At 41.2% G+C, this 12,417-nt stretch overlaps 1 protein-coding gene across 1 annotated transcript; it reads right to left on the reverse strand.

The window, feature by feature from the left end:
- Positions 1 to 528: 528 nt before the first annotated feature.
- On the reverse strand, positions 529 to 6,989 carry LOC122757341. The gene is made up of 2 exons (XM_044009209.1): positions 6,929 to 6,989; positions 529 to 1,362 (listed from the first exon to the last, which is right to left on the reverse strand). The coding sequence occupies exons 1-2, from the start codon at positions 6,947 to 6,949 to the stop codon at positions 706 to 708; spliced, it is 678 nt and encodes a 225-aa protein (XP_043865144.1). The 5' UTR covers positions 6,950 to 6,989; the 3' UTR covers positions 529 to 705.
- Positions 6,990 to 12,417: the final 5,428 nt, after the last annotated feature.

Below are 12,417 nucleotides of genomic sequence, written 5' to 3' on the forward strand. Positions count from 1 at the left end.
ATCCTGTCTGGCTGCTTGCCTCTGCGATGCGAACGACAAGCAATCGCCCTGAAGCAAACTATTTGAGTAAACAATTTGTTGTTGGCAGCAACAATTTAGAATACCCTGTAATCATAGACATACAACTGCCTATTGAATACGATACCTGAACGGGTAATTTTCTAAACGGTTTTGAGCTATATGTCCTTCCAAAAGGAGTCTGGTCCTTCGATGGCCAGTGTATAATATTTATAAAAAAAAGTAGACAGCAACTTGCGGTCTCTCTGAAATATACGAAGTGCTGGCACCGGTGTTCAATTTTGTACTGAATTTATTAAATTTAACATGAACGCAAGCGCAGCTTGCACAGTAGAGAGCGCACCTATGCGCATCTAACAGCGAGCAGCGAGAGAGCGATCTTTTGGAGAGCGACACTCCCGTGCTAGCGCGTACAATAACAACTTCTCTGTACAGTGGTTCAGCTTCAATTACTTAACCTATACAATTTCGATAATAATTCAATTAATAATTCATAATAATTCAATTTCTTATAATAATATAATAATAATATTTCAGAAGGCAATATCCAAATGCCTTAACATCGGCCGCGTTGAAAGGCCGCAGGGCTTCAATAACATGGTGTATTAGTGGAGTGGCAGTGGTGCAACGCGATGAATTGCCCTTTTATATGTGCCATTTTTTGTCTTAACGACAATTACGCGCACTCTACCATCTCCTCCGACTATGGCTTCCGTCACCACGCCTAGCATCCACTGTTGTGGAGGAGCGTTGTCCTCTCCCACGAGCACGACTGCTCCGACCTGTATGTTCTGTCTCTCCTTCGTCCATTTTGACTTCTGCTGCAGGCTGAGCAGGTAGTTCCCTTGACCAGTCGTTCCAAAATCGACGCTTGATGTTGGATGTCAGCTGCCATCTTTTAATAGTGTCAGCTTGACGTCGTCGACTGGCTCTGTGGACGCGATTGGCAGCGGCACGAGCGTTGCTCCTATCAGGAAGTGCCCTGGCGTGAGCACTTCGCCGTCGTTGGGGTTGCTGCTGGGAGCGACCATTGGCCGCGAATTGAGCACGGCCTCGACCTCGACCAGCACGGTGGCCACCTCGTCTTGCCGTAATCGAGCGCTGCCCATCGCTTTCAGCAGCAAACCTTTGGCGGATTTCACCGCCGCTTCCCAAAGGCCGCCAAAATGCGGCGCTCGAGGAGGGATGAATACAAACTCCATGCCCCGCTCCGCAGCAAACATTTCCATGTCCGCTGTGTTGCCATGGAACGTAGCTTTGAGGTCCAGCGTGCGTGCAGCACCCACGAAATTGGTGGCATTGTCGCAGTACAGCTTCCGGACAAGCCCACGTCGACCAACGAACCTGGATAAACACATTAGAAATGAATTTGTGGTTAAATCGGTGACTAATTCAAGATGCACTGCCTTCGAAGTAAAGCAAACAAATATGGCAATATACATTTTGACTGGCGATTTGCCCCGAATTCCCAGCGAAACTAGTATTGGACCGCAAAAGTCCACTCCACTGATCTCAAATGGCCTATTTCCATGTAAGCGATCAGCGGGAAGATTGCCCATTATTTGGGATAAGAGTTTCGGCTTGTAGCGAAAACAATGTACACATTTTCGGACTACTGCACTGCAAGCCTGTCGAGCATTGACCAGCCAAACCTGCTGACGAAGCAGGCCCATTAGTACTAGGGGATTGGCGTGGCAATGAGAGTGATGCAAATGCTCCAAATAAAGCGTTACGAAACGACATTTTTTTGGAAGCAACAATGGGAATTTGGCATTATGTGCTAATGGTGCCTTCAATAAACGACCTCCTACTCGTAGCAACCATAACATACGCCTGCCATGCTGATGTGGGTGCAAAAATGGTGTCAGTTTTTGCAATGACGGTTGCAACACGACTGACTTCTTTATTTTCTTTATTTCTTCGCTGAATTCAATGTGTTGAATTACAGATATAACTGCAAGGAATGCGAAGCTTAACTCAGAAGCTGTAGGAACAAGTGAAGAATGACTTTCTTGTTTTCCATTGATAAAGCGGAACATATAGGCAACGATGCGGATTAGCTTAGAAAATGATGACGTTGACTCAATAAGATGTACGATAGGATTTGCTACCTCATCGACCGCGATCATAGTAATTGCAGTTCTACGCTTCTCTAGCAGCTCTAACTCCTTTGATAGGGTGATTTGTGGGTTGGCTGGCCACCATGTGTCAGAGAGCTTTAAAAATCCTGGTCCGCAAAACCACAATGATGTTTTAAGCTCCTCAACTGAACATCCCCGAGATACAATATCTGCTGGGTTGTCTTTCGTTGGTACATGACGCCAAGATACATTAGTTGTCAACTCTTGGATGGTTGCAACGCGATTAGCAACGAATGTGTTCAAGCTAGATGAATGCATTCGCAGCCAATGAAGCACCACCTCAGAGTCTGACCAAAATGTGACTTGATTAATAGGACAATCAAGTACTTTCCTTACCGCATCCCATAAGGTAGCTAACAATTCTGCAGCACACAACTCCAGCCGCGGAACAGATTTTGTTTTCAAGGGCGCTACCTTAGATTTAGCGACTAGCAGCCTGGTAGTGATACCCTTATCTGTTTGCATTCTTACGTATAAACAACAACCGTAAGCTCTCGTTGAGGCATCAGCAAATCCATGGATTTGACATCCTTTCGATTTAAGTGTGCCAACGTAACGAGGTATATGCAACGAGTTTAGATTTGAGAAACAGCTAGTTACTGCCTCAAATTCTTGCCTCATTTGAACAGGCAATTGGTCATCCCACCCAAGTTTGTGCAACCACATTTCCTGTAAAAGGACCTTCGCACGAGTTACGATCGGACTTAACAAACCTAAGGGGTCGTATAACCTTGCTACAAATGACAAAACGGATCTTTTGGTCTGTTGAACTTCTACTGGACAGTTCATGGAATATCTAAAGCTGTCATTCATTGGATTCCAAATTAATCCCAATGTTTTTGTGTCCTCTTGATGACCAATAACTATATCGTTTCTAGCTGGTTGTGCTGCGAGTTGTTTACAATTGGACGACCATTTTGTGAGAGGAAATCCAAACTTTTGAAGAATTGCGATCAAGTCTCGATGCAACAAGCACAATTCTTCGACGCTATCTGCTCCTGTCAACAGGTCATCAACATAGAAATCTCGGGCTAACGATCTTGCAGCAGCTGGATGAGTGGAAGCATGCAAGTCGCTTAGATGTTTTAAACATCGAATTGCTAAGAATGGAGCAGTCGCTGTCCCGTACGTTACTGTGTTTAATCGAAAGATTTGTAACGGATCAGTGGGCGTTTCCCTCCACACAATAAGTTGAAAGTTGCGGTGGGACTCGTCAAGTTCAATTTGACGGTACATTTTAGCGATGTCTGCTGTAGCAGCCCAAGGACGAAGTCGAAATCTTAGCAAAGTCTCCCATAACTGCGGCTGGATGGTCGGACCCACCATGAGTAGATCATTCAGCGACAATTGAGAGGGAGGACTTGCTAGAGGCATCAAACACTACTCGAAGTTTAGTGGATGCGCTGTGCGGTCTTAGCACGCATTGATATGGGATGAAATAATGCGGCTCTCTCGGAATTTGATTGTTAGTTGGGCTCATGTGACCCAAGGCCAAGTATTCTTTCATAAAGTCAATATACATTGGCCGAATGTCTTCTTGCTTGCTCATTCTTCTTTCCAAGGCCAGAAATCGTCGCTTGGCTGTGTCGTAAGACGTACCAAGACAATGTGGGCTTGATTTGAATGGCAGCGACACTCTGAAACGACCCGAGGTAGTTTGGCAAATAGTCTCCACAAATGACTTCTCGCACAGTTGTTGCTCTGGGGTATACAAATTCGAATTAATTGTATTTGGCTTTTCTTCCAACTCCCAGAACTTGCGAACTATTGAATCTATAGCTATGTCGTCGTTTACGACGCTAATGAAAGTCGACGAACTAGTAGCTGCATTCAATGTTCGGCAGCGACCAGATACAATCCAACCAAAGGCAGTCAATTGCAATGTTGGGTTGTTATCGGATCCTTTTATTTTTGCCTTCTCTTAATATATCAAAAAGATATCAGCACCGAGCAACAAATCAATACGTTGCGGCTTGTGGAATTGAGGATCAGCTAATTGTACATTATCAGGTACCTTGATCTCTTCAGTGTGCTTCTCTGGTTGATACGACGAAATGGAACGTAACACACCAAAGTCTGTTCGGATTTCTATGTCGTCCGTTCGGGACGCTATCGAAGTTTGAACGCTGTGCCGAACAGATGACTGACAATTAGCAATGCCCAACAATTGAATCCCAGATCTTTGCCGTTTTAATTTCAACTGTTTTGCCAGTTCTTCAGTTATGAAATTTACTTGCGAGCCGGAATCTAATAAAGCTCTAGCTAAGTGATAAGATCCAGATTGATCTTTTATCTTCACAACTGCAGTTGCCAAAAGAACTTGATCAGAGGCTATCCGTGCGTGATTTACAGATGAAATCTGTGACGAAGTGACACGAGGGACTGCTGATACAACTGCTGAGCTACTTTGAGCCGCTTCAGAGCTGTATCTATGCAGTATGGTATGGTGCGGCTTAGAGCACACACGACAGTGGGCTGATTTGCAAGCAGCCACTGAGTGTCCTGTTCGCAAACAATTTATACAGAGCGGATAGCTCTTTGCGAACGTAAAACGTTTCTGGCAAGGTATTGCTGCGAACGACGAGCACGAGTGAATGAAGTGATCGTTCTTTTTACAAAACACGCATTTGGGACTCTGCGGCTCACTTGGCAGAGCGACAGCTAGAGAAGTTTTCCCAATTCTTTTCTTATTATCCTGAGCTACCTTACGACGTGGACCAGATGAGTCTTCAGCACTTAAATGCTGATACCGTCTGTTCAAGGCAGCTTCACAATCTTGCCACAATGGAAGCTTATTGTAGTCAAGATTCTCTTCCCACCTAGAGCGCGTGCCAGCGTCCACTTTCATCATTACCAAATGGATGAGCATGGCATTCGAAATCTGCTTATCAGATCCTAGCGATAAAAGAGATTCGTAAATGGCACGGACTGAGTCTATCAGCATGCGCAAAGATGATGCTGACGGTTCGGACATGTGTGGGAGATCAAATAGTTTTGAAATGCTGTTAAAAAATATGAGACACTGATTGTCGTACACATTTTTTAAAGCAGCTAACGCTTTTGGATAATTTGCATCTGTCACCTGATATGCCTTGACAGTGCCTAATGCTTCTTTGTCCAAGCATGACAACAAGTGGTTAAACTTTTCTATATTTGATAACCCTGGCTCGTTGTCGACTAAACTCTCAAAAAGTCCAATGAAATTCTTATATTCCGAATATTCTCCGCTAAACTTTGGCAGCTTTATATTCGGTAGATTCCTAGAATGTGACACTGAGCTAATCATTGTAGAGTTAGCGGGACTCTCACTTTTAGGTTGGCTATCACTACCTCGCTTCATAAGAAGTGCTTTTGTCGATACACACAAATCTTCTAACGTTGACCGAGGCACTAAATCTGCGTTAATGTCGTCCAACTCTTGTTGTGTCTTAAAAGGCCTTTTCTATGTAGCGGTTCAATATCTCAAGTCGACATTCAATTTCAAATGGCTCTACTGGTTTAGTGTAATCTTTTAATGATTTATTAATGCGTGTTATGTCGTTTGTAACATTTTTGTAAACGGCCAACAGAGCTTCGACACGCTCTGATGATGACTCGTCCATAGACCTATTCTTTCCTCGCTTGTTAGTCATGATGCTATAAGTGATGCTCAGTTGAAACCAATTTCAATCGAAACAAATAAAAGTTCACTTAATGTATGACAACAAGCGAAGAGCAATTCAAGAATGTTAACAAATGCGCGCGATCGTAATAAATCTCAATATATTACGCTGGCAGTGTTAAACTATACTTGAGTGACTGTTACGATATAGCGAAGACAACAACCAAAATGTTGAGTGACTATTTGGGCAAGTGGTCTATTGAGTTATATTTGACTGTTGAGCGACTGAGTGCAATGCATTCACAAGCGAGAGCGCGCCGGTATGAATGCCAAAATATAAGTGCAGATCGAGCTCATACAATGAGCGCAAAGCGAGAGTGCAAGTTTTGAGCGAAAATATATCCAAGTGACGAGCGCACGTTTTGAGCGCAAAGCGAGAGCGCTGCTGCGTGTGCAAGCGTGGGTGCAAACGATATTGCAAGTGAGTATGCAATGAGCGCAAAGTGAGCGCGCACTAATATGTGCAAGCGAGACAGTAAAACGAGAGCGCAACTATAAGTGCAAGCGCGAGTGCAAACGATATTGCAAGCGCGCATGCAAATGATGAGCGTAAATTAAAGCGAAATTTGCTGTGTAAGCGCGAGTGCAAACGATATAGCAAGTGAGTATGCACTGAGCGCAAAGTGAGCGCGCACTAATATGTGCAAGCGAGACAGTAAAACGAGAGCGCAACTATAAGTGCAAGCGCGAGTGCAAACGATATTGCAAGCGCGCATGCAAATGAAGAGCGTAAATTAAGAGCGCAATTATCTGTGCAAGCGAGAACGAACTTTTATGTGCGAGCGAGAGCGAGCTGTGAGCGCAAGCGCAAAACGAAAGTGCGAGACGAAAATGAGCAAAAAAACTGTAACACACTAGCGGCGCCAAAGAAAACTTGGATTATGCGAGGCAATAGAGATTGAATTATTTGCAGATCAAAGGTCAATATGCACCTTATTATTATTTTTATTTATTTTTTTTAAATTTCAATTTGAAATAAGCTCAACACAATGTACATAGGCGTAGATTGTACATACATTAATATTTTGTATGTCTCAAGTAATGCATTTATTTATTTATGGCTTGCATTACTTGGTCATCTATGTGCTCTATGTATTTATGTACTTCCCTGATTATCCACAAAATCCATAATCCAGCTTCCTTCAATTCCAGAGAGTGTCCACCCGGGGCGCCAAAAATGTCCTTCCAAAAGGAGTCTGGTCCTTCGATGGCCAGTGTATAATATTTATAAAAAAAGTAGACAGCAACTTGCGGTCTCTCTGAAATATACGAAGTGCTGGCACCGGTGTTCAATTTTGTACTGAATTTATTAAATTTAACATGAACGCAAGCGCAGCTTGCACAGTAGAGAGCGCACCTATGCGCATCTAACAGCGAGCAGCGAGAGAGCGATCTTTTGGAGAGCGACACTCCCGTGCTAGCGCGTACAATAACAACTTCTCTGTACAGTGGTTCAGCTTCAATTACTTAACCTATACAATTTCGATAATAATTCAATTAATAATTCATAATAATTCAATTTCTTATAATAATATAATAATAATATTTCAGAAGGCAATATCCAAATGCCTTAACACTATATATATGAAAAATTATATATGGTTTTATTCTGGCTCAAAATACATTTATATTATAAGTAAAAGAGTCAAGTCATAGAGAATTATTTCTAAGCGAAGAATGATTCCTGTTCTCCATGAAGTCCAGTGTATCGCCGGGTCGGAAACTCTCACTAGTTCTATCTATTATATTATACTTCAATGTTAATCTCTTATAAACATAATTCACAGACGAGATTGGGATTGATACTGAGACTAGAATATGTGGAATTCTGATTATAGGGTATCTTATAGTCTAACATACTCCTCCAAAACACTAACCTATATTTTGTTGTACTATTCTTTATTGTAGAACAGAAAATGTGACACAAAGCAAATGCTAAAGCTAAAGCTAAAGCCTCACAGCAAATTGACGCCTCAGCTGCATTGTGGGTATTTGCTAAGTGGGCGTGGCCATGGCACAGGTGTAAAACAAGTTGTTGTTGAGGCAGCTGAGTGAGTGAGCGCCGAAAAATATTAAAATTCCAACACAACTTAAGTAGCCAAAGAAAGAGTGACACAGACAGTGGGAGAAAGAGAGAGAGAGCGAGAGAGGGAAGGAAAGAGTAAGAGAGACTGAGATAGAGAGCGGGAGAGAAAGAGAAGAGGAGAGATTTAGATGTTTGAATGTTTTTAATGCAAGAATAGATTATACAAAAACACCTGTTGCTGAAAGGTAGCCCAAAACCTTTTAAGGACAACTGAGAGTGCTGATGGATGCAGATGGATGCTTCCTTTTTTTGTCAAACAATGTTCGACCTAGGAAAACATGAAATGAACGAAATGACCTAGAATATTAAGATATATGTACTATTGAAAATAAAAACATTCAATATGAATTAACAATATAGTGCTTCTGTAAAGAAAATTATTTAAAGAGAGCAGAAAACTGTGAAAATTATGCGAATATCAAAAGGAAGCCCGGAGACTTGCTTAATTTCCTTGGTTTCTTTTATTTTTTATATTACTATAATTATGTATATTTCATATTTATCTTATATTTTATTTATTTATTTAATCATTAACTAAAGACTAAACTAACTCATCGACTACTTCAGTAAAAACAACAAGCTGCCCTTGATTTTTAGCAATCATTATATACTTTATGTAAGTCAAATTCAGGAATTAACATATTACTAGATGCATGTATATAAGCTTAAGGCTTAAACTGCCCTCATATACAAAGCAAACACTGCAGCAGCAGCAGCAGCAGCAACATCTTATTGAGTTGTCTGCAGATGCTTTTGCTGCTTCCCATAGACAGAACTAATAGAGGAGTCAAGTTAAGCGCTGGCAAGATACGTGATTATCATATTAGCCGCAAAGCATATATCATAAACCTTAGACGTGTTTTTAACTCACGTTCTGTCCTGGTTTATAAACCACCTGACACATTTGCTGTCCGCCAAAAACGCTTTTACTCAAATTGAAGAAAAAGCAAACAAACAAACCTGCAGACAAACAACAACAAAAATATATATATATATTTATATATGTATATGCCATATTTTTAGCTCTACGCGACGGAGGACAACAACAACAACAGCAATGACAACAAAGAGGTGAGGACCTAAACACGCGGCTCGCTTATCAGAGCAACAACAGCTGCGACCGCACACGGCCAGAGAGAGACAGAGACAGAGAGAGACAGAGAGCGAGAGCGACTGCCAGAGAGAGTGAGAGTGCATGTGTGCATGTATGTGTGTGTGCTTCAATTTCCATGGCATAAGCCAAGGCGAGCGCCTCAAAAATTCCCGCAGCCATTTTATTATTATGTGCAAAGTTTTTTCAGTGCTCTGCAAAAGTAAAGAGGAACAAAATAAAAATAAAAATGAGAAACAAAAATAAAACAAATTCAGCGAAAAGTGACAAATGCTAAAAAACAGACAGAGGTGAGCGCTAAAGAAAGAAAGAGAGAGAGAGAGAGAGAGAGAGAGAGAGAGATACTCGGAGTCGGGGAGAACAGCTGGAAGAGGAATGACAACGACACTTGATGCATGATGGCAGCAGGGTAATAATGACAACGACCACGACGACTGCAATGGGGCAGATGGCAGGCAGCAGGAGCGGCAGCAGCAGTAGGAGCTCAAAGAGTCGAGGCCAGAGTCCTGCCGCGCAGCAGGATGCCAGCTTTGCCAACTTTTGCCAGAAGCTGCTGCTGCTGCTGCTGCTGCTGCTGTTGTCCCTACTTCTGCTTCTGCTGTCTCATTTGCTGCATTTCGCATGCAAATGCTTGCAACGTGCGATAAAATGACGCAAGAATGCAATAAGCCGCAGGTAGCCACAAGCAAAAGCTGCAAATGATGAAGCAGCTGCATCTTTGCTTTAACATTTACAATCTTAAACAAGCTGCAAGCCGAGGGTTGCCCTGTCTATATCTAGATGGTAATGAGGATAGTGGGCACAATAATAATATCCATATAAAGTGGGAAACTTAAAATCTGCATGAAGGAATTCCTATGCTATCGAGCATCCAAGAGCATTAAATTAAAAAAAAACACACACACACACACATACACGCAAGAAAAGAAACTATTAAAGATTTTAATTTAAATTCTTCCAAATTTTTAAAGAAAAAATAAACTCGATTAAAAAATAATTGCGTATTTTATGTAAATAAATATAAATTCTATATAAATTAAAATAAATAAAATATAAGTATAATAAATATTAATAAAAAACAAAAAATAATAATAATAAATATTTATAGAGCTAAAAATCCAACTATAAATACATTTGTAAATACGCAAATAAATTGACATAACCTCAATTTGATTCACCATCAACAAGTGTGCATATGTCAATATGAAATCAAATATGCTTAAAAAGACATATACTATCACACAATTTCCTTCATCTGTTCATTTTCTCAAACACAGCTTTAATAGAGTATGATAAAATATGGGCGTAGCAATCTGGTTGAACACATGGCTGTGGACACTCTGCTCGTTTAACAAACTTGGCCAACAAAGTCGTTCGCACACGCAACAGATATTCGCATTCGTATTCGCCTCCGCATTGATGGATTGTCTGAGGCAGCATGCAAAAGCATTTAGCTGTTAAATGAATGCCGCCAAATGCCAGCGAAACTATTTGACACCCGAGACAAGTTTTAAGGCCAAGTCGCAGTTGAACAAGTTTCAGCGAAATTTAGATTGATCTGACGAAGCGCAGCAGCCGAGGCAGCTGCCTTATTAATTTGCCAAGACATCTTTTGGCCAAGACGGCGAGGCAGCTGCTCTCAAAGTTTAACGACCATGCACAAGTTGGCGCTAGCTAAAACGTTTAGCATCTTTTCAGCGAGAGTCAGACTTGAGCAAGGCAATAAGAGCGAGAGAGATGGAGATAGAGAGAGAGAGGGAGAGAGAGAAAGAGGCAAGTACACACACACACACACACACACACACAGCCAGTCGCACTTCAATCACTTTAATTGAAACACGAAGTCTACTCATTTATCTACATCACCTGCACATATTGCCTCTGCCCCTGCTCCACGAACAGCACGTGGTTCAGCTATATGTGCCGAAGCTGATAATGATGAAAGCTGTCTCACAGCTGCCTCTGCCCTCGAGTTATATGTGTGTGTGTGTGTTTGTCTGTGGGTGAGTGTGTGTGTGTGTGTGTGTGTTGTCCCAGTGCACTTCGGCGTTACTGAAGTTGCGTGAAAAGACTTCAATTAGGCGAATTGTGAGCAGCAGCAAAAACTTCCAAAAGTTTCTATATACCACGTACATATAGCCTGGCGTGGTATGCTCATCAGCATCAACATATCAGAAGATATATATATGTACATGTTAACTAAATGATTAAAAAGGAGCTTCGGCATTTCAAAGCTCAACAGTTTAGTCAGTCTTAAATCGTTTACAGGATATATTTGTAGCAGTTGCAATCCTTTGGCAGGGCGCAAGAGCACAAAATGAAACATGGTCAACACAGAGCACAGTAGAAGCGAAAATTCAACAAGTATTCGCATCAAGCTGAACCCAAAGCGTGTAAAAAACAGAACAACTGCTTGAATGAAGCAAGAACTGAATGCTGAGCTGCTAAGCAAAAAATTATGTTTTATACTTTAAAGCTGAGGTGGACTTAAAGACAGCTCATATACAGCTCTCGTTGTCTTTCCTCTTTGTGTTCTGTCATTCTTGGTAAAATGTTTTAAGTTCAGAGTACTTAAACAAATTAAAATGTTGTATTAAAATTTTTGTATAGAGAAAAACATATATAAATTATATAATGTTTTCAGTCAAATCAAATTAATAAGTTGTTAAGAATTAATTTAATATATTATATATATTGCATTATAGATTATACAAAAGATCGTGAATGGCTAACATAATAGAGCTAATAATAAGATCATAATCTAGCTTCTATATATTTCAAATGCCAAGATCGTTTTAGAAACACCAGAATCAGTTTCCCTTCGCCTTAGTATATGCTTTAAAGCCAAATAATTTAATATGTATTTCTCGTCTCGTCGAAGATTTATAAATTCTAGGAATTTGCATTTAAATACAAAACAGAAATTGTTGACCTAATTGAACTCTGATTAGCTGACGCGTTGGCAGCAAACAATAAATTAAAAATTCCCCAGACAATCCCGAAACGAAATCTTTGGCCGCAGTCGGGGCGGGCAAACACGTTTGTTTAGCGATTCGCAAATCAAATAAACCGTAGCTAATTGTGTTTGTAATCAACTAAATAGCTCGGCATTTGCCTTTTACGAGGCAAACTGAAGATGTCCGCAATGGTCGAGACCAAAGACAAATACAAACACCTATCCGAAAGCGCCCAGGTACGATGTATGGGTGTCTCTCTCTCTCTCTCTCACACACTCTCCCGCTCTGTGTGCATAACCTCACTTAACCTGCTCGCCCTGCTCCCGATCGCCTTGCCACTCTCACATTCAGCAAGCATATAATTAATGACGGTAGAACAAAAAATGTTACATCTTACGCCAAGAGTCCAGGTCCAAACGCAAAGCAAACAAAAGTTTTCCGGC

Source organism: Drosophila mojavensis, unplaced genomic scaffold (genome assembly GCF_018153725.1).
Source record: "Drosophila mojavensis isolate 15081-1352.22 unplaced genomic scaffold, ASM1815372v1 contig_49, whole genome shotgun sequence".
NCBI lineage: Eukaryota > Metazoa > Arthropoda > Insecta > Diptera > Drosophilidae > Drosophila > Drosophila mojavensis.